The sequence below is a fragment of the Mustela erminea genome, chromosome 6, assembly GCF_009829155.1.
Source record: "Mustela erminea isolate mMusErm1 chromosome 6, mMusErm1.Pri, whole genome shotgun sequence".
Lineage (NCBI taxonomy): Eukaryota > Metazoa > Chordata > Mammalia > Carnivora > Mustelidae > Mustela > Mustela erminea.
Window position 1 is genome coordinate 102,293,878 of NC_045619.1, and position 22,685 is coordinate 102,316,562.

At 51.4% G+C, this 22,685-nt stretch overlaps 1 protein-coding gene across 2 annotated transcripts in view; it reads left to right on the forward strand.

Annotated features, from left to right (window-relative positions):
* The window catches only part of VWF (von Willebrand factor), a 135,657-nt gene that overhangs the window by 71,309 nt on the left and 41,663 nt on the right, over positions 1-22,685 (forward strand). For both annotated transcript variants that reach the window (XM_032349034.1, XM_032349032.1), the window contains 13 exons: positions 2,634-2,737; positions 3,946-4,084; positions 6,535-6,669; positions 8,827-8,973; positions 11,450-11,590; positions 11,806-11,919; positions 13,333-13,489; positions 14,306-14,464; positions 15,144-15,279; positions 17,332-18,710; positions 20,029-20,145; positions 20,226-20,366; positions 20,631-20,774. In XM_032349034.1, the coding sequence (XP_032204925.1) occupies positions 2,634-2,737; positions 3,946-4,084; positions 6,535-6,669; positions 8,827-8,973; positions 11,450-11,590; positions 11,806-11,919; positions 13,333-13,489; positions 14,306-14,464; positions 15,144-15,279; positions 17,332-18,710; positions 20,029-20,145; positions 20,226-20,366; positions 20,631-20,774 (3,013 nt within the window). The remainder of the gene's footprint in view (positions 1-2,633; positions 2,738-3,945; positions 4,085-6,534; positions 6,670-8,826; positions 8,974-11,449; positions 11,591-11,805; positions 11,920-13,332; positions 13,490-14,305; positions 14,465-15,143; positions 15,280-17,331; positions 18,711-20,028; positions 20,146-20,225; positions 20,367-20,630; positions 20,775-22,685) is intronic.

Here is a 22,685-nt window from a genome sequence, read left to right on the forward strand (position 1 = left end):
TTTTTTAATGCTTTAGGACTCTCTGGGTGTTTTTGGCTGAACTGATGTTATTTGATCTTCTCTCCCAAGTCAGAGCCTGTACTGAGGTGAGGCCTGGAAACCCTCTTCTTTCCTTTTAAGGTTTTGCTTTGTCCCCTCTCTAGTAGCTCTCACTTGTGGATCTAACTCCATACCCCTGTTGTCTATAGAAGTCCTCCTCCAGTACAAAGGTCCTATTTTTTTTTTAAAGATTTTATTCATTTTTTTCCACAAAGAGACACAGTGAGAGAGGGAACACAAGCAAGGTGAGTGGGAGAGGGAGGAGCAGGCTCCTCTCACTGAGCAGGGAGCGCCAGGCGGGACCCTGGGATCATGACTTGAGCTGAAGGCTGACACTTAATGACCAAGCCACCCAGGGCGCCCCCCCCCACCCGCCAAGTTCCTATTTTAATACTGTAATCCATCCGTGGGTCAGGGCAAAGAGGAGCCTTGTGGTTTGTCAGTGAGAGTGCAGAAGGAGGAAATGGGAGCAGCAGTGGTGACTTTATCTCACGACCAAGCTGGCATTTAAGTTTCTGTACATTGGAAGGGGGCTGGACTCAGCCATGGGCCGGGGGAGGGGCTACCTAAGCCCTGGGTGTGCAGCGCTTTTGTTAATGGGCTGAATATCCTGAAGAGAGGTAGAAACAGCCAGCATGCAGAACAGGAGGTGTGGGAGCCTCCACTCTGCCTGCTCGAAGGAGAAGGGATGGTGCATATTCTGGTGAGGTGAGGTGAGGTGAGGTGACGTAAGACAAGGCGAGGTGAGGTGGGCAGAGCTCTGTTTCCTGGAATCGGACTCTGTGCATCACGTTTGTCTCAATAATGTTTCCAATAGGGAGACTTACTGTCTGGTGTCCGTCGTCGGTATGTCTGGTGTCCGTCGTCGGTAGATGTGGGGGCTGGAGAGTACTTCAAGTTTCTCCAGCCGGTGCAGCGGTCATTCTCAGAGTAGCCACTAGGTGGCAGGCCTCAGACTTAGGTCAAGGCTGATGAAGCTTGGGGGTGGGGGATGGATATGTGGGAATGAACCCTAATTGGGACAGCTTCTGAAGGCTGTGGCAGAAACAGAGGCTGCCTCCTCCCTGTGCCTCCCCTTCCCTGTGCCTCCCAAGCTGCCATCTTCTCTGCTGGGCGCCTAAGCTCACTGTCTTCCAAGAGCGGGACATGGTGGACCTGCTTCTTCCTCATTCTCTGCGTTCCCACCCTCCCCCTTAGGTGTTGAGGACTTAGGGTTGGATGAAGGTGGTGGTGAAGTAGTGGGGGTTGTTCTTCCCATCCCCTCCCAACACACACACACACACACATACACACACACACAGCTTATGGTTCCTGACATGAAAGCCCTTTGTTCAGGCCCAGGCTGCCCTGTTGCCAGAGCCTTGTGGGAACTCGGGCTTGTCTGCGGAGTGACTGGAGCACATGGATCCTGACATACAGACCAGGAGCTCCTCACCCCTTAGGTAGCTCTGGCACAGAAGTGCCATGGTCCCTTCACCTGAGGGTGACCCAGGGCTCTTTGAGATCACTTGCCATTAGGCCACTCCAGAGCAGACAGCCACAGCTGCCCCATCACCCCCAGGGGCTGGGACAGAAGCATGTCTGCACACTGGGGTCAGAGGGTTTGGACAGCTCTTCTGGGACCCACTGGAGCCAGTGGTCTTAGTTCTTTTGTCCCTCTGAGGAGTATGACACGCTCACATAGTGCTTTCTTAATGGGCGGAGGGCAGGGAAGCAGAGCATCCCCCCGTGGAGGGTGTCAGAATCCTGGGGGACTGGGTGAGGAGTGGGCTTGTGGGGCTCCAACAAGCCCCCAGACTCTGGCTTTGGCCCATTCCTGCCTGTGACCAATATGCAGCCTTCATTTCCAGTGCATTAAATGCATTTGAATTTTATTAACTATATCGTCCATCTTTTCTGTTGGAAACATAATACAGGCTCACTGATGAACATTTGGGGAAAAAAAATTAAAACCAAAGACGAAAATAAAATTCCTCTATTCCTCTATCTCAGCCTTCCATTCAGATGGAACTCCTGTATTTCCTTCTAGTCTTTTTTGACATCCATATATGTATATATATGAGTGTGTGTATAGTTTTGATAGATATATATGTCATATATATATTTATAATTGGGACCATATGTATGCAAAGTTTTCCTTGTTTTAAAAATGAACAGCCTCAGTGTCTCTCACAGCATTTAAAAGTCTTCCAAAGCGCCCTTCCAAGAGCTGCAGAGGATGCCAGTACCTGGAGATTCTTTAATAGATATTGTTAAACGCTTGGTTGTTTCCATTTTTTGCAATGATAAATGTTTCTACATTAACCTTTGTCCGTAAGTCCGTTTCCTGTGGAGAAATCCTCTGTGTGGAATTACTGGGTCTATGATATGCACATTCCAGGGGCTTTGGCCACAGGTTACCACACAGTCTTCACCATGGTCCCAGCAGGGTATAAGGGCAGAGGGTGGGTGGAGTGTCTCCAGCTGAGGGAGGGGGCATCTGTGTGGATGGGGGCACATGTTTGCTGAGCCCCAGCTGGGGCGTGGCCTGTGGCCGAGGCTGTCTTCCCAGCACTCATTATGGCCCCCAAGACATTTGGATTCCTTTCTCTTAGGTCCGGCATGAGAACAAGTGTGTGGCTTTGGAAAGGTGTCCCTGCTTCCATCAAGGCAGAGAATACGCCCCAGGAGAAACCGTGAAAATTGACTGCAACACTTGGTAAGGCCTGGGAGAGGCTTTCCTGGGTGGGGACTGGAGCCCTTGGGGTGGGGTTAGTGAGAGTGGGGATGTGGGGGCCGACACGGCCACAGGGTCTTTGGCACTTGCCTCTGACACCCTGTGAGAACATGGTTATTCTTTTCCATTTCTCTGTGCCTCTTTTTCTCTATCTGTAAAGTGGGGGAGAATCTTTATTCTCCCCTGTGCTCACCCTACACAGACAGTCTCCTGGAGAGTAGCGTTCCCAAGAAGGACCGTGGCCCTTATGGGTCATTGCACGTGTGGCCAAGCTGCCAAAAGGCATGGGCTTTGGAGGTTCCCTCTCTGGCCTCATAATGTCCCCTCAGCATACTGTAAATGTCCTTGTAATGGCATAGTTCACCAAGGACCTTCTGAGTGTAGCTGGTTTTCTTCTTTCCTCTCTGTGGCTACCCTTCACTGGCCCTTTGCTCTGCTCACTCACCATGCTGTGACGTCTGGGCTGTGCACAGCTTCAGGGGAAGGTCTATGTGGACAGAGGCAGCCAAGGCTGGGACCTGGAAGGAGCTTAGCTGTCCCTTGGGTCAGAGCTTGCCACCTCTGATGCACAGAGTGGGCTTCCTGATGTCAGCTCTGGTTACTGGGTGGTGGGGGGATGGGGCGCTGTGATAGTGGGCAAATCACTGTAGATTTAAATATAGCTATGTACACACAAAACCTCTCCTGGCAGAAGTTGATGGTCAGTCACTATTTTCCCAGCTCAGAACTTTCCTGCTGTTGTGTCTCATTCTCCCCATTCACCTGAGAGGGCCCTCAACCTCAGTGTACCTCTTCTGTAGAGACCCCATGGCCGCTCTCAGGCATCTTCCAGGGAGGCTGAACTTTGGCAAATCCACAGCAGGCGGTCCTCAGAGCGTCTCTCCCTGGCTGCCCCAACCCCGTGGGTGAACTGTTTGCTTCTTTGCCTCCCTTTCCCCTTGTAACAGGAGAGCAGCATGGCTTCCCTCGCTCCTCCTCGGCCCTGTGCTCTAAAAATGTGACTGCTGATGACTGTGAACTGCCTTCCCACACCCACACCTCCCAGGTGTGGCTTCTAGAGGCTTCCTGGAGGGTAGGGGTAGCACCCCAGAGTGATCTGCATTCCTTCACTGATTCTCACTCCCCAATGCCCAGAAGAGCCCCTCACACCACAGCATCCAGCTGGTCATCCTGGCCATTACTCTTCCTAGTGTCTGTCGGGACCGGAAGTGGAACTGCACGGACCACGTGTGCGACGCCACCTGCTCTGCCATTGGCATGGCACACTACCTCACCTTTGACGGGCTCAAATACCTGTTCCCTGGGGAGTGCCAGTACGTTCTGGTGCAGGTGAGAGTGAGGGAGGGCAGGGGTGCTCTCTGTTTTTGGGGGGCGCTGGGAGGTGCTGACTGCCCTTTGGGGGTTTCTGGGTCAGATTCTGCTGTTCTCTCTGTGGAAACAGCTCTGGGGCTAGTTTCTACTGCAGCAATTTTCCAGCCCCTAGAAGAGGGGCCTGAAACTCAGAGCAATGGTCCATTTTCCTTCAGCTGACCCGGAGATTTACAAGAACAGGGCAGAAACTCCTTTGTTGACTGGGATGGGTGTGGGGGCAAGCCTACCCCCAGCCCAAGTTAGCACCCGCATGAATAGCTAAAGCATTGGTTCCTTTTGGCAGACAGCCTCAGTCAGGACATACAGGGGAGAGGGGAGCTCAGGCTAGACTCAGCCCCCTCACCCTCCCTGCTGGTAAGTGGCCCAGGACTGGGGGACAGTTGGAATAATCTCTGGAGTTGGCTTCCCGCCCTATGATCCTGTTGTCCAACATTTCCATTTTAAACCTAGTCCAGTTCAGAAGTGGGGGCACAGAAAAGTCGTACTGCCCAGAAAATCCTAGCTGGTGAGTAAGGGGACCCGCCCCTCCATCTCCCTCTCCCCGCCATGTGGATTACTGTAAACTTCTCTTACTGGTTGACACCAAAGTGAGTAAGCAAGGAGATAGGAATCCTTTTCTCATGAGGGATGAGACAACTTGATGCTGCGAAGCTTTAAACAAATGTGGTCTTTCTGTCTCCATTCTTGGGAAGAAGGGTAAGGGCTTGGCGTGGTCTCAAGGGAAGACCACAGACCCATAGGAGCCTCAGCCCCAGACAGAGAGGCTGTGGGGCCCCATAAACCAGGTAGTGAGCGTGCCTGAGCATGCTTGTCTGCAGAACATACTGGGAGTGGGGCGGAACCGGCAGCAGAGCAGAGCATGCTGGGAGTGGGGGAGAACTGGCAACAATACAGAGCATGCTGGGAGTGGGGTGAAATCAGCAGCAGCATAACGCATGCTGGGAGTGGGGCAGAACTGGCAGCATCGTGAGCAGCTGTGGGTGGGCAGGGCATGCTGGGAGCGAGCATTGGCACCAGCTAACCAAGCTTCCATCTCCCATGCCCCAGTGTGGCCCCAGAAAGGCAGGCAGCATGCTGGGGAGACAGACAGGTCATGCTCATTGTGACATGATTTTACTGACACTTATGAACCTGGGGTGTATCCCTGTCTAGAGCTGTGCTACAGGTTATATCTGGCAGCCTGTCTTTCAGTTATCTGCCTCCAATGTTAGTAGCAAAAGATGAGGTGACACCAGCTCTAGGGCTCAACCACCCAGCCGATTTCAAACGTGAGCACCCAGACAGCACTCACTGGTTCAGTGCTATGAGAAGCAGCTGGTCAGATCTGCTCCCTGCTTTTCCCCTGCCCAGACAAAGCTTTCCCAAGTGGGCCAGTTTTAGAGTCCCTTTCAAAATGTGTTGCTTCATGGGTTGCTTGTTTTCCTTCATAGCCAGTCCTGTTGTCCCCTTCTGATACGTTGTCCTGGATCTTCCCCTTTCTCCCTTCTTCCTTTGGGACATGTTGTCTAGACTTGACTCTTTTTTGAGCCAAATTTCAGCTGCTTCCAAGAGCCATGAATAAAGCACCTGCACCTTTGTTCCCTCATTTACCTTTCACAATCCCATTAACACAGACCCATTTAACTTAACAATCCCACCATTGGCTGATTCTGTCTTTTAGAGGGACAGAGTGTATGTGTGTGTGTATGGGGGAAGGGGCATCAGAGAGGTAAGTGACTTGCTCTATGTATCCAATAAATGGCAGCACAAAGGCTCACACCTTTTTCTGGGTCTTTTTACCACAGCAATAGCCACCATGGGGCAGTATTTGCCAGAAATGTCCCCTCTTTCCTTAACTTTTATGCAGTTGACCAGCAGGGACCAGCAGTCACTCATCCTCTATCCCCAGCCAGAGGGGTATAGCTCAGTGCCATGGAGCTGTGTCAGATGACCTTTGGTTACATTTCTGGGCTGACAGTCCAGAGGGATTCAGCTGGAATCAAGAGCCACAAAGTGCCTTGTGGTCAAACTGTCCCAGTTAGCTGGGTAAGACTAAGCACTAACCAGTTCTGGGTAGGGGCCTTTAGGCTGATGTGTTCAGCAAAGCATACCACAGGCCTTTCCCCTCTCCCCTTCTCCCTCCTTCGCTCCCTTGTGCACGTTGACTCTGGTTCGTATGTCACGGTTGAAGATAACACACCTGTCCCTTCTCCCCCACCCGCATCTCATCCTCTTTCCCTGTCTCTCAATTTCATTCTGTTTCTCTGTCTCACACACACACGTGCATCGCACACACACACATGTGCATGGACATGGTAATATCTTTTAACATGTATCCTTCAACGGTCTGAGATGATGAGATACCCATCTTCCAATTCGGGGAGAGAGAGCGGAGATAATATTCCTCTCCTGGGACCCCCTTTCCCCAGGACTACTGTGACGGCAACCTTGGGACCTTCCGGATCCTGGTGGGGAACGAGGGGTGCAGCTACCCTTCAGTGAAATGCAAGAAGCGGGTCACCATCCTGGTGGAAGGAGGAGAGATTGAACTGTTTGACGGGGAGGTGAGTGCCAGCCTTCCCCCTCCACCCGCATAACCCCGTTGTTCTCCCATCAGCCAATTAAGAGCAGGCATCAAGCATTGTTTAGAGCTTGTGTGGTGGGATATATTGTACGGCCGTTAGAGGGCGTGAGGTAGAGCTGTATCATCTGACCTTGACGTGATCTGTGAGAAGAACAAGTTGCAGATGACTGTGGATAACACGATCCCATTTTAATAAAGGGCAGAGGTGTGTGTGGAGAAGAACGTGTAACTGCCAAAGCACAGTGCTTACCTCTGGAGTGTGGAGTGGGGACTGGAGGACAGGAGGCCTTTCCCTTTCATGTATGCATCTGTAGATGAAATATAGAGATATGAATACACAAACAGCACGCATACACACCAACACACACATATGCATGCATACGTGCACATGACACAGATATGTCACACACATATACATATATGCACCACACGTGGTATGTATATATCCACACGTGCACATATATAACACACACATTTATACATGCATGTGCATACATAACATATATGTAGCAAGGGATCCACCATACATACGCATATGCACATGCACTTATGTACACATGTATACATGACATGTATACATGTGTCATATACCATACACACATGTACATAATATAAACACATACCACATATGTGCATGGACACATATTTATCATATCTACATATCTGTACACATCTATATATCTATCATCTACATGTACATCAGCTATACATGTATACACAACATGCATATATATACATATACACATGTAATATATACACATGTAGTATATGCACATAACATACACATATATAATACACATACATATTTACATATCCATATATACTAACATATATGCACAAATATATACATTATATGTAACACTCATAAACATCTATTTTGGGAAGTAATGGTGTTTTGGGGGATTTTGACTTTATGTTTTTCAGTTCTTTTTAGATAAAATCTTTCTAAAAGAGCTCAAAAGAGAAGTAATCAGATTCAGTCCTTGTGTACTAAGAGTTTATGAAGTGGTTCTCAGAAGGGTACAGGAGACCCACCTAGAATTTTGTTTAAGATAGTGACCCTAGAGTCTACCAAGATTTTGAGTCATTGGGTCTGGGTGGGACCCCGGAATCTGCATGTGGAATGCCAGGGAGACTGGGCACCACCATTCTGCTTCTGCTGGTCTGGAAAGGGAAGCATCTTGTACTGGGGAGACCAGGCTCTGGGTTCAGACCTGTCCTGGTACCTTCATTTTGTTCCATGGCCTCAGCCCGCATGCCTGTCTTCCTGCAAATATGCACCACCGATCTTAGGGGACCTAGGGGCAAATTCCCCATTATTACTGTAGGTCAGCAGTGTCAACTCAGTTTCAGAGGACAGATGACAATGGTGATGTCCGATAGGAGGTGTGCACTTATGATTAGCTCTGCGTGTGGTATGTCACTAAGGAGAGAATGCTTGCAAAGGGATCACAGGCCCTTAGCAATGACTTCAGTTTTACCAATCAGTCAGCCAAACATGCTGAAATGGGCTCTGAGTGTTCAGCACTGGTGACAAGCGTGCTAAGTCAAGGGCTCAGGTCAGAGTCTTTCTGGAAATGGAAATCCATGATTCTGGCCACTAGTGCTGAGCTCCTCAGTGTCCCTTTTCTGTAAGTGGTGACTCCTGATGGCAGGGACTCTGGGGAGCAGGGTGGGGAGAAGGAAAGGGAAGAGTCTACTGTTCATTTATATAAATGGATAGAATTTTATGTAAATTGCTTAGAAATGCTTCAAATCATGTTCATGTTAAAACCAATTTAGGGGACCACATGCATTTAATGATCAAGTATCAAAAAATTCTTTTTTTTTTTTTTGGCACAGTGATGGCTATTTTCCACTAGTTGGCTTCATTGTATTTTTAATCTCCTAATTATAATTTTGCTGCATTCTATGCTGTCATCGGCTAGTCATAGGATTATTGGCCAGTGATAGGGAAAACGGACCCAGAAGTGTCCAGGCAGGGTGCTGGCCTGGAAGGGACATGCTCTAACCGGGTGGGGTGAATAATTTGTGGTTCGGGGGGGAGCTGCAGCAGCAGGCAGGGGTGTGGGGTAGAGGGAGGAGCAAGCACATCCCCCCTGCCTGCTCTCCACTTTCTGTTCTCTCTCACCTTCAGGTGAATGTGAAGAAGCCCATGAAAGATGAGACCCACTTTGAAGTGGTGGAGTCTGGTCATTATGTCATCCTGCTGCTGGGCAAGGCACTCTCCGTGGTCTGGGACCGCCGCCTGAGCATCTCCGTGAGCCTGAAGCGGACATACCAGGTCAAGGGGTCTTCTCTGTTTCCTCTTCGTCTTGTCTGTGACTTACTGTTTGCACCTTCCTCAGCCCACTGACTTGCCTACCATCATGGGAGAGAGTGGGTGACCCTCATAGCCCAGTCTCCCTCCTGACACATGTAAGACTGTGGATTCCATGTGTGGGGTCAGCTTTGGCTGTTTCTTGAGTCAGCCACATGTAGGAAGGATGGTGGGGGGCCCCCGCCTCTCCCAACCCAGCAAAAAGTTCCTTGACTGGCCATGCTAGGCAGGCGGTTTCTATCCACAGAAGAAGGAAGTGAAAGATCAGACAACAGATTTTCTTAAGTTTTCTTAACTTAAAGAGGCAAACCGATCACGCACACTATTAGGAAAACCCTAGGAAATATTCTGGCGTGTGGCCTTGCTGTGGAGCCATCCACCAGCCCAGTGTGAGAGCTATTTGTAGAACTGCTGATATGCTGCTTTTGTGAAAATGATGGTATTTGTGGCCAGGTTCTGACAGTGTGTTGGGACCTTGTTTTTCTGATGAGCGTGGGACAAGTGCTCTGCATACTCTGGTAGCTGATTTAGTCTTGGGGCCTCTCTGACTGCACCGTTCATTTCAGCCGTCCTGAGGTGAGGCTACGTGGCCCTTATTTCTTGTGGTCGCCTATTCTCCTTCTGGAAAGCATTAACAATTCACACATTCATTTATTCACCAAATCCTTACTAAACTCTCATTGCGTCAAGCATTATTCTGGACACTGTGGATACAGTAGGGAAGAAACCACATGTATATCATACAAACATATACACATACATATATAATATATATTGTTACTATTTGGTGTAATATATATTATTATAGGTACACATATATGTAACTATATATGTATCTACACATCCATACCTGCGTGTGTGTGTGTGTGTGTGTGTGTGTGTGTGTGTTTTACGCCTTGTCTTGGTTTCCTATTGCTGCTGTAACAAACTACCACAAACTTAGTGGCTTAAAACAGCAGCATAAATTTATTACCTTAAGGTTCTGGAGGTCAAAAATATAAAACAGATAGGCAGGGCTGCTTTCTCCTGGAGGCTTTAGGAGAGAAACCATTTCCATGCCTTGTCTAGCTTCTAGGGGCCACCCACATTCCTTGGTTTGTGGTCCCATCCTCCATGTTCAAAACCAAGAACACAGCCTCTTCTAGTCTCCCTCTATGTTCCTGTCACCTCACCCTCCTCACTCTGATGCCTTCGCCGCCCCCTTGTAAGACCCTGTGATTATCCCGAGCCTACCTACATTGTCCAGGACCCCCTCTCCATCCCAAGGTCCTTAACCCAAACACATCTACGAAGTTCCTTTTGCCATGTGTGGATTAGGGCATGAACATCTTTTGGGGGGGGGGCCTGTGGTGTTGCCTCTTACAACCCTGGTGGAGATCATATTCTAGTAGGGCTATTATTTTAGCTTGGTTGGTCCGATGAGACCTGAAGGTGACATGAAGAGTCTTCAGGGAAGGGAGGGAGTCATGTAAATATCCAGTCTTCAGGGAAGGGAGGGAGTCATGTAAATATCCAGACAAGAGAGTTGGAATAGCATATGCAAAGGCCCTCCGATGGATGGAGTTTGGAGCATTTAAGCAAGGAGGCCAGTGTGGCTGGAGAGGAGGGACTGGAGTGAGTGGTAGTTTACAAGGACAGGGGCTGTACACTGGAGCCATGAGGCCTTTGTCCAACTGTGAGAACATTCTGCTTACCTGTTCCCCAGTAAGTTCACCCTTGTACCAAACCAAATTCTCCGTATTGAAGTGAACTAGAGCAAGTCACATCTCTCTGTGGCAGTCACATCTCTCCTGGCACAGAGAGATGTGACTCTAAATATGTGGCTCTAAATTTGTTTCAAGAGCATCACACTTGTTTCTTTTCCAGGCCAGATAGTTCCAGTTCTTTACATAGTCCTTATACGGTGGTTTCCATTCATTCAGTAACGACTTGTTTGGGACCCGTAGCTGGGCACGTGTGTGCCTGTGGTACGCATGAGGGGTGAACATGGAGACAGATGAGATATGATATGGACTCTGGTGGCATTCAGTATACAGCAGAATCCCGGCCAGCCTGTTCTGGACAGACATTCAGTTGCTCAGATAATGGGCTTGCTTGTCTGCAGTAAAATAGGACCAGAACATTCCCTCTTGGGACCTGTACACGCTCATTGACATAATGTTGAAGCAGCTCCCTCTGCTCGGCCTGTTGCTGGGGAGAGAGATGAACTCTGTTTAGATCTAAGATGGGCTGTGTGAGGAAGCCTGGGAGAGACCACGGTGGGGACGCGGCTTTGTCCATCGCCCTGGTCTGCTCCTGGGTCTCTGTCCTCATCCCTCTCCCTGCCGCTGCTTCCTCTGATGAGCCTGCCTCCTCTGCTGCCCCGGGGAGCCCTCCTTTCCCCAAATCAGAGAGTTTGCCCTGAGGTTTAGGGTGCTCATGACCTCCTCTTGTCTGTCAGGAGCGGGTGTGTGGTCTGTGTGGGAATTTTGATGGCATCCAGAACAATGACTTCACCAGCAGCAGCCTCCAGGTGGAAGAGGACCCCGTGGACTTTGGAAATTCTTGGAAAGTGAACCCGCAGTGTGCCGACACCAGCAAAGTATGTCTGGGCTCTCCGCATGGCCTGGACCCCAGCGGCCTGCTTCCCGGAACGTCACCCCACCCCCAGTACTCTCATGGAGGCTGGGGGTGGGGGTGTGGTAGGGTGTGGGGCGGTTTGAATGGCTGGGGTGGCAGGGCTGGCCAGGAGGGTCTCAGGGATCCTTCTGGGTTGATGGTTGGGGGTCTGTCTGTGTCTCTTGCCCCGCCCACCAGGTGCCCCAGGACTCGTCTCCTGCTGTCTGCCATAACAACCTCATGAAGCAGGCGATGGTGGACTCCTCCTGCAGGATCCTCACCAGTGATATTTTCCAGGACTGCAACAGGCTGGTGAGGGCTGGTGGGGAATAGAGGCAAGAGAGCCCTGAGGGTTCGTCCCATGGCTTGGGCCCTTGGAGCATGAGCTTTGCCCTGTGGACGCAACCTCGGAGGCTTAGAAGGGACCTGTATCACGTCAGCTCTCTGGTCCCTTTCTTGGCTTCAGCCTGGGAGACAGAAAGCATGGTGGCTGATGTAGGAGGAGAGTGACGCCCTGTGAATCATTTCTTCTTCTGCGCAAAGTGTAGCTCTTCTGGGCACCTGTCAGTGTTTCTCCTTGGGCCTTCATCTTAGGGCTTGTCCCCCACCCCCGCCGCCATCCCCCACCCCGCAGGATCTTGTCTCCCGCATGAGAGCCAGGATTTCATCCTCCTGTTCCTGCTGCGTGTCCGGCCTGAGCAGGAACTCTTCTCAGGGCCGCTACTCAGGGATTTTTGAGGCCTTGTTGAGACTTCTTTTCGGGTCTTTATCTCAAAGGGTGACAAGCAGTTCCGCCAAGTTGAATTCGTGATCTGTCTCTGTGTGGGTGCCTGTGTGGGTCCGTGTGTGGTTACGTATGTACGTGCACACAGCCACATACACGCACGCTGCTCTGTGGCACCAACGTGGGAACATCTGGCCGGATTCCTGTACTCAGTGCTCCTTCTCCTGTCCTCTGATTTGTGGTCCCTGAGGATATGGCAAAGCTGGTTTGGGGGGATCCCTGGGCATCTGAGCTGGAGGAATGCCGAGAGCCGGGCAGCCAGGGAAATCGGGATTGTTGGAATGTCTTGGGAACAGTGACCCACTTAGTGTCGTTCCTGTCACAACTACCTTGGAGAAGGCCAGTGTGGGCAGCAGTGTGCGGGGTGGGGCGAGGAAGGGGGAAGCGGTTTCTGTGGCTGAGGGTGGGTGGGGGGTGGGTAGGCTTGGGGGCAGAGTCCGGGGAGCCCAGGCCGGCCTGGCTGTCCAGGGAATAGCCCCACAGCACCGCAGTGAGGCAATGTAAGCAGTCTGATGCGTCTCCTCCTTCGCTTTGCTGAATGGAGGCAAAGGAGGAAGGTGCCAGCTTCTACGTCTTCGTTTTGTGTAGAAACAGGCAAATATCCATGAGTTTGGGAGTGGGTTATGGGAATGGCTGACAGGCTGAGCAGGTATGTGGAAAGATGGATCAAAGAGAATGTTCTGAAAAATTCTAAGGCACATTCCATTCTATGAAAGGCCAGCAGCACTCCTGTATCCAACTCTGCTTATTGGAGTCCAGATTAGAACTTGGGAATTATGCCTCTGTACCTACTCCCTGTTTGGGCCCCTGTCCAGCATGTCTCCTTCCAGCCAGAGGCCCCCATTGCCTGACTCTGGCCCCCAGAACATTCTTTCCCAGACCAAGAGCCCGAGTTCCTAAGTTCTGCCCAGGCCGAGGCCCACCCTAAGGTTCCCTTGCAGGTGGACCCTGAGCCATACCTGGACGTTTGCATCTACGACTCCTGCTCTTGCGAGTCCATTGGGGACTGCGCCTGCTTCTGCGACACCATTGCTGCCTACGCCCTTGTGTGTGCCCAGCACGGCAAGGTGGTGGCCTGGAGGACAGCCACATTGTGTCGTGAGTCCTGATGTCCCTCACGATCTTGGACACCCACCCTCCCCTTAAGGTCCCCCAGTCTAGACCTTAAAGTGGGGTGCGGGAGGACTCCTTCGTGGAAGAGAAGACAGAGCTCCCGTATGGGGACCGATGGCCGAGGGCTGAGGGGAGTGAGCGCATCAAGTGAGTCAGGAGGGACAGGGGGCAGCAACTGAAGACATTAATATCTAGAGAAATTCCAGAAGGGGGAGAAGATGGAGCAGCGATGAAGAGAAGCGGGAAGTCAATGTATTAATTACATTCCGTATCTTTTAATTAGATGCCAACGTGAGCAGGCAACGCACACATTTCTATAAAGTCTTCCTTGGGTGGGGGCAGCTGATTGTTTTTATATGGAAAACTGATTGAGAACGTTTGGTTCCTAGTTGGGTGCTTTATTTATCTTTTTAAAGATTCTTTAATTTGATTCTTTTTAAAGAATTTATTTATTTGAGAGAAGGAGAGTGAGCACAAGCAGGGGGAAGGAGGGAGAAGGGGAAGCAGACTCCCCACTGAGCAGGAAGCCCAATGCGGGACTCAATACCAGGACCCTGGGGCATTATTTTATCCCAAAGCAGATGCTTAACCAACTGAGCCACCCAGGCACCCCTGATTAGGTGCTTAAAACATCAACAGCCTCAAATATTAGTGACTGCCTTGGCTGCTTAGTTCCCCACCATCACCATTGCCTCCCCCAGGGCCATGGCCCCCACGGGTCTCTCCACCATCTCTTTGGGGGACTTGGGTGCAGGCCTGGCTTCTCGGGTTGCACAGACTGGTTGTGTTCTGTTTCCACAGCCCAGAACTGTGAGGAGAGGAACCTCCATGAGAATGGGTATGAGTGCGAGTGGCGTTATAACAGCTGTGCCCCTGCCTGTCCCATCACGTGCCAGCACCCTGAGCCACTGGCATGCCCCGTGCAGTGTGTCGAAGGCTGCCATGCACACTGCCCTCCAGGTAAGGCACCTGCCCTGTGGTCGGGACTGGCGGGAAGGCTGGGCTGGGCTGTCAGGAAGGGTTCCTCCCCCGGGGCTCCTCCTCCGCCCCGCCCAGCGCTGCCCTGTCCCTGTCCCTGCCACCCTGGGCTCTGCTTCTAGGTGCCCTTTCATCCAAGCCAGGCCAGCCATGGTTTTGTCAGGCTGAGCTCCTGCACGGGGCTTGTGCACCCCTATTTATATGTTTTTCACCGAGAGCATGTTCTGATAGAATGTTCTGCAAGGATGGGAAAGCTCTGCTGCACTGTGGCTGCTGTGTCTGAAAAATTGAATTTTCAGTTTTGTTTAGTGTCAGCTCACATTTTAATTTAACTAGTGGCCTGTGGCAACTACTTTAGGGGGTAGCACAGATGTGGAGTAATTAGCTATATTCTTTGCTGGCATGAAATGACCCTTGGAGAGAAGATTTCATTTGTCTTGAGGCTTGGGTGTGGTGAGAGAGGTTGAAGGAATACCCCTTCCTGGTCTGGCAGAGAGATGAATCAAGGCCCAAAGAAGGAAAGTTCCTCCCTCAGTGGTGAGATGCCCCTTGAGGGAGGAAGGCAGAGCGAGCCTCCAGGACCGGTCCCTGTAGTTAAAACCAAGTCTTCCTTGTGTGAAAGGCGAGAGTTTTGGCTGCTAACAAGGGATGTGTCATGCAGGGAAAATCCTAGATGAGCTTTTGCAGACCTGCATCGACCCTGAAGACTGTCCTGTGTGTGAGGTGGCTGGTCGTCGCTTGGCCCCGGGAAAGAAGATCACCTTGAACCCGGATGACCCTGAGCACTGCCAGATTTGGTAATACAGACCCTCTGGTGTTGGAAGGAAAGAGTCTTACTGTCTTCTCTGGGTCCTGCTCAGAGGTGGTTGTGTGGGGATGAACTCTGCTATGTGAATTGAGAAGTTGAATGCTGAGTTTATTTTGTTTCTAGAGTCTGTTTCTCTTTCTTTAAGGACAGGTCCCATTGCTTTGCAAGAAAACACCTCTTAAGAGGCTGGGGTTTTGGGCCTCTTCTCACTTAAGAAAGAAGGTGGTCTCTTATTGCTCCTGGAGGTCACATCTAGCCCAAATACAGGTGCCTCTGGGAGTCAAATTTTTTTTTTTTTTTTTTACTCAGAGCCCCAACTGCTCCATGTGACTTAAACCCCTTGGGGCCACAGCTGAGGTCCCCGGATGGGGCTTTCGTGTTTGGGAGGGAAGACACTCATCATGGCACCCCAGGATCCCACTTGGATTGCCTCTGAGCACTGGCCTTTAGGGAAGTGAGAAGAAGTCCTTAGGGTAGGCTGTGAGCTTTCTGGAGCTCTGCTCCCAAGTTGGGAGCATGTATTCAGACCTCGAGGTATTTAATACCACACCCTGACACTGATGGAACCTTATGGGAACTTGAACTCGAGAACTTAAATTTTCTGGGGAAGGGCTGTGGCCACAGCTGCCAGAATCAGACCCCACCACCGCCATCTGTACAAACAAGGGGGAACACTGCCTGGGGTAAATTTTCTAGCAGACACAGGAAACTAGAAAGTCTGTCACTCACACATTGTGGACCAGGGATTGAAGCAATAAATCGTGTGGGCCACAGGGAAGTAGGAATTAACTTCCTGGTAAGATCCTGCCAGCCTACCTTCCCCATGTTGAAACAGAGGCTGTAAGGAATAAAGAAGGGGGTGAACCCAACACTGGCTTGGGGTTCTGAGCCACACAGGCATGAGAGCTTAGAGCCCTCTCCCAACCTCCTTCTACTGGCCTGTGGGGAGGGGAAGCTACCAGGGAGCAGACTGTGGCTTCATACAGCTGTGGGTAGTAATTCCAAAGCAGGCTGGGGACATCGCCTGGGAGGCAAGCCATGGGGACCCTTCTCAGGGCTCAGGGCACTGTGGCCTCTCAACTTTACTGTGGGTGCTGAAGGCAAGTTGCTTTGAAGGCAGAGTGTACAAGTAGGAGAAGGTCTTTGTGGGTCTGTGGGTTTCTCTCATAGGGCAACTTGGTTTTCACCATGGTCTGGCATACTTTGCCATTTCTAGGACACTGGTGAGGAGTGACCAGAAGGGACTGGAAACTTGGCCTGGTAGTGCCAGAATTTATGTGAGCGCAAAGGCTCTGCCACAGGCTTGGGGTATGTGCTTGGGGCTGGGCGCAGGGTCTAGGTGCTCCCTAGCACATGACAGGTGCTCACCATGTGGTTGTTGGAGGAATGAAAGAATGAGCCACTGTTTTCCCCCTAATATCTAGACCTTCATGAATACAATTTCCATCTTTATTCTGGGATAAAGTTGGGATTTTGAATCTTTGTTCATCTTCCGAAAATGTTTTCACTCCACTTTTTCCTGTTTTTCTTAAGGCACAATATATTAAACATGGTACGAAATTAATTCAGCTTAAATTCTGGTACAATAAATACCGTAAAGCATTTATCTTCAATAGGACATTCACATGCCCTGGCCAGCATCAACATTTTAGAGCAGTATTTGTTTTTAGAGACCCTTGCAAGAGAGTTCGGATTACAATTAAATATTTATCCTGCTAGAGGTATAGGTTGAGAAGACATTGACTTTGGATGGCTGTGAGGATGGCCTAGAAGCAAGAAGGGTTCTTTCTTGGGTACGATAAGGGGTTAGAGCTTTGGCTTCTAGAATAAAGGGAGGTCTTTGCTGTATGTGCACAGGTGCTGTTTGGGGATCTTTGTTAAAAAATGTTGGGTCCCTTGGGTGGGGAGTGGTCCATGGGAGCCCAGTTCAGGTAGGCCAGGCAGGTTGTTCTACAGGAAGGCTTGGAAGGGTTCTAGATAAGGTCGAGAAGTGCCCAGAATTTCTCCCTGAGCCATATCTGGTCTTCTCTCTCCACCGCAGTCACTGCGAGGGCGTCAACCTCACTTGTGAGGCCTGCAGGGAGCCTGGAGGCCTCGTGGTGCCCCCCACGGAAGGTCCCGTTGGCTCTCCCACCCCGTACGTGGAGGACACCCCCGAGCCGCCCCTCCACGACTTCTACTGCAGCCGGCTTCTGGACCTGGTTTTCCTGCTAGACGGCTCCTCCAAGCTGTCTGAGGGCGAGTTCCAAGTGCTGAAGGTCTTTGTGGTGGGCATGATGGAGCGTCTGCACATCTCCCAGAAGCGCATCCGCGTGGCCGTGGTGGAGTACCACGACGGCTCCCACGCCTACCTCGAGCTCCAGGACCGGAAGCGGCCCTCGGAGCTGCGGCGCATTGCCAGCCAAGTGAGGTATGTGGGCAGTGAGGTGGCCTCCACCAGCGAGGTCCTCAAGTACACGCTGTTCCAGATCTTCGGCAAGATCGACCGCCCCGAAGCATCCCGCGTCGCCCTGCTCCTCATGGCCAGCCAGGAGCCCCCGAAGCTGGCCCGCAATCTGGTCCGCTATGTGCAGGGCCTGAAGAAGAAGAAAGTCATCGTGATCCCCGTGGGCATCGGGCCCCACGTCAACCTCAAGCAGATCCGCAACATCGAGAAGCAGGCCCCCGAGAACAAGGCCTTCGTGCTCAGCGGTGTGGACGAGCTGGAGCAGCGGAGGGACGAGATTATCAGCTACCTGTGTGACCTGGCCCCCGAAGCACCCCGCCCTACCCAGCAGCCCCCTGTGTTGCCAGTCACTGTGGGTCCGGAGCTCTTGGGGGCCCCATCGTCGGGACCCAGAAGGAACTCCATGGCTCTGGATGTGGTGTTCATCCTGGAAGGCTCAGACAAAATTGGAGAGGCCAACTTCAACAAGAGCAGGGACTTCATGGAGGAGGTGATCCGGCGGATGGACGTGAGCCAGGACGGCGTCCATGTCACGGTGCTGCAGTACTCCTACGCCGTGGCTGTGGAGTACACCTTCAGCAAGGCCCAGTCCAAGGGTGAGGTCCTGCAGCACGTGCGGGAGATCCAATTCCGGGGCGGCAACAGGACCAACACCGGGCTGGCCCTGCAGTACCTGTCTGAGCACAGCTTCTCCGTCAACCAGGGGGACCGGGAGCAGGTCCCTAACCTGGTCTACATGGTCACGGGAAACCCCGCCTCTGATGAGATCAAGCGGATGCCTGGAGACATCCAGGTGGTGCCCATCGGAGTGGGCCCTCACGCTGACCCGCAGGAGCTGGAGAGGATTAGCTGGCCCAGTGCCCCCATCCTCATTCAGGACTTTGAAAGGCTCCCCCGAGAGGCCCCTGATTTGGTGCTGCAGAGGTGCTGCTCTGGAGAGGGGCCGCAGCCCCCCATCCCCGTCCCCAGCCCAGGTAGGCGAGCACCTTGCCCTATGCGAGGGCTGCAGAGGGCGGGCAGAGCTGCAGTTCTTGGGTTCTGACCCTGCTTCCCTGCTCTGTGCCTTCAGTCAAACCCTGGCCTGTAGAGTGCCTTGTTTCCTCACCTGCCAGCCAGGGGGATGCATCAGTGATCCTTTTGTGGGGGTGGAGGGACATATTTTCTTACTGAGTGTGATTGTAAATTCAAAGGTTACACGAGGCTGTTGTTACAATGTAAAAATGTCAAGGATACAGAATGAAAGATAAAAGTCTTGCTTTGTCATGCAGCCTCATCCCTACCCAGCCCACTCCTTGCTTTGGAGGTAACCAGTTACATGGGGTGACTCTCAGCTTTGACCACGTGGGGCGGATAAAAGCACTCCTAGTAGCTGGTAATCTTTGGGGCAAGACCAGGAAGTTAGGTGACAGGTTTGAGCTTCAAATTCTGGAGCCCTTAGTTTGAAATTCAACTCTTGCCACTTACCAGCGGGTTAATTTGGAACAACTTACTGTTGGTAATAATTTTGGGGTAGCTTTGAGTGAGCATCTATGTGTAATACTCTGCTCATGTGTAAAATGGAGATAACAACAGTGCTTGTAAAATGCTTAGAACAGTACCCAGCACATAGACAAGGGCTCAAAAGCTGATTACCACCAGAGCTATGTGACTGCCTTCTTATCTGTAGGTAATGTCTAATTGGGTCCCAGTTCTTGAGCATAGGAGTGTTCAAGACATTCTTTGGGGTGTTTGAGACTATCCCAGAATCATTAACTTCTTTTTTTCCCCCCAAAGATCTTTATTGTTTTTTTCTAATTGAAGTGTAATTAACACACAGTATATTAGTTTCAAGTGTACCACATAGTGACTCAATAATTCTAGACATTTCTCAGTGCCCATCACGATAAGTGTGCTTTTAATCCCCCGAGAGCACAGAAGTTCGTCCCCCAGCCCTCGGCGGCCACTCCGTCTCCTTTAGCCATCCATCTCCCTGCTGTGCCGCTCTGGTATTTTGCTCAGTCTCCAGTTACCGAGGGAGCCAATGTCTCTCGCTTTCATCTCTAGGTATATAAACTGCCTTTGAGTGGACTTGGAGTCTTTCCAATGTGTCCAGACCTGGGGCACGCATGGGCCTCTCTCGCTCCTCCCCGGCCCGTGTTCCCACTGTGCGGGACCAACAGAGACACCCTCTCCTTCATGGTTCCGCACAGCGGGCAGCATCCTGCTCACCCTTGGATGTACTGGGTGCCGCGGGGGGCCTGGTGCCAGCCCCCCTGCTGGCCCCTGTGTGCTCCCCCTCTGCTCTCTTGGCAGACTGCAGCCAGCCCCTGGATGTGGCCCTCCTCCTGGACGGCTCCTCCAGCTTTCCCACTTCTTACTTCGAGGAGATGAAGAGTTTCGCCAAGGCTTTCATTTCCAGAGCTAATATAGGTGAGCGATGTCCCGGGTGGTGCATCCTGGGGGTCCCCACCCGATCCAGAGTGTGATTCCCACATTGTCTTTCCCGCCAGGGCCCCAGCTCATGCAGGTCTCAGTGCTGCAGTACGGGAGCACCACCACTGCTGCCGTGCCGTGGAACGTGGCCTACGAGAAAGCCCATCTCCTGAGCCACGTGGACGTCATGCAACGGGAAGGAGGCCTCAGCCACATCGGTAATCTGCCACAGTGGCCAGGAACTCCATCCGGTCTTAACTCCTGGCATCTGGGACCGAGTGACCTTGGCCAGTCCCTTGGCTCATTGGGCTAGTTTCCTTTCTGGGAAAGCACGCAGGTCTTGCTGCTCTTCCGCATCTCCGCGTGTGTTTCCCTTCCTCTGAATTGTTCCATTCTGACCACCTAAGGATCTGCCATGAGATGGGCTGCCTGACGTTCCTGCAGTCGGGACTGATTTGGCGTGGTCTGTTTTCCACCGGCAGGGGGTGCTTTGGACTATGCTGTGCGGTACATCACCTCTGAAGTGCATGGTGCCCGGCCCGGAGCCTCGAAGGCGGTGGTCATCGTTGTCACCGACATCTCCGCAGATTCGGTGGAGGCTGCAGCCGACGCCGCCACATCCAACCGTAAGTGTCTGGTGTTCAATGCCGAGACTCTCCTGGACCCCTAGAGCACCAAGAGTGGGCCCGGGGGTGGGGGTGCTTCTGGGTGCTTCCGGATGGTTATGAGTGCTACAGAGCCCCCCGTGGCCTGGTTTCAAACAGCAGGAAGTGGCCCAATCCCCGTGTTGCTTGGAAACCTGACAGTAATAAATATGCATCTGTCCTTCATTGATCTTTATGCTTTCTACTGTGACCTATAATTTCTCCACATTTTCCCTGTGCATCCAGGGCTGGGTCAGACTGCCACACCTTTCCTTTCTGAGGTGGTGTCCTTGCTCTGTCCCCACTCTCACCATGTCTGAGGCCAGAGTGACTCACTATGGGGCCGTGGGAACCATCAGCCTTAACAGGCATGGGCAGGGTGCTGGTTGGACAAGAGAAAGGGTGCAGCTTCAGGAAAGGGACAGGTGTGGGCATGACCCAGCCTTGGTGCCCCATGCGAACCTGTGCTGTGAGTGGCTATGGAACATGAGCCAGGGCAGGTGACATCGTGCCCAGGGAGGCCCAGGTGAGTGGAATCATGTTAAGTCCTCGCGTGGCCACCTGGAGACCTGTTCATCCTTCAAAACCTGCTCTGGAGTTGTCTTTGCTCTGATATCTTTCTAAGAGAGTTCTTTACTCTCTTGTCTGTGTCTCCTCTGAACAACTAGCAGGAGCAAGTCACACTGTGTTTGTTGGTTGCATAGCTGTTTCTCACCAAACCTGGGGGTCTTGGAAGGCCAGGGCAACAGCTTGCTTATTTTCCTGTATCTGTGTATGGTGCACAAAAAAGGAGGCCATCTAATGTTTGTTGAATGAACGAAGGGGAGTTTATGAAATTGATTATTTTAGGGAAAAGAACTCTAAAAGGAAAAGGATATACATTTGGGTGATACAGTGAGCTGATAAGAATGGAAAAGTTGCTGGTAGAAAATCAGCTCAAACCTTAAGCCAACTGCAAATACCTAGAACTTTCTGGAGAACTGAATTGGGGAATTTCAGGATAGAGACACCACTTCTCTAGTATCATGAATCCCAAGAAAGACTTTCGTCTGGAAGGGAAACAGTTGGAGTCTGGGAAAAAAAGACATGCTCTAGGGAAAGTCATTTAACTGTTCAGAGCCTCAGTTTTTCTTTAGTCAATGGGCACGTACATACTCTGGGCTCAGGCCTGTGACGTTTTCTCATCTCTTCTTACACGCATGCCCTGGCTGGTCTCATTCAGTGTCATGCGTCTAAAGCCATTCATACACCGCTGACCTCAATATTCCTGTCTCCCATCTGGATCTCTTGCCTCGACTCCACCTTGATGTTCTAAAGAGAAACTCATCATAAACCAAATTCACATCTGAATCTCCTTCCATAGGTTTTCCCATCTTAGACAATGGCAGCTCTGTCCTTCAGCTGCTCAGACGAAAACCTCAGCATCTGGGATTCCTCCTTCTCTCTGAGACCCCTGTCCGATCCATTTACAAACTATAGCTCTGCCTTCAGAATAGATTGAGAATCCCACCCTGCCAGACCACGCCCACCACTGCCCCCTCTGTCTTCCACCTCGACTGTTGTAAGAGCTTTCTGATGGAACCCCAGCTGCCGCCCCCTGTAGTTCATCATCAACATAGCAGCTATAGGGACCCTTTAAAAATGGGTCATCCCAGGGGCGCTTGGGTGGCTCAGTTGGTTAAGGGCCCGACTTTTGATTTCGGCACAGGTCATGATCGCAGGGTTGTGGGATCGAGCCCCATGTCTGGCGCCATGCTCAGTGCAGAGTCTGCTTCAGATTCTCTCTCTCCCTCTCCTGCCCCTCTCCTGCCCCTCCCCCCTCTAAAATAAACAAATCTTGAAAAAACTTGGTCAGCCCATGTCACTCCTCAGCTCCATAGTCTTGGCTGGCTT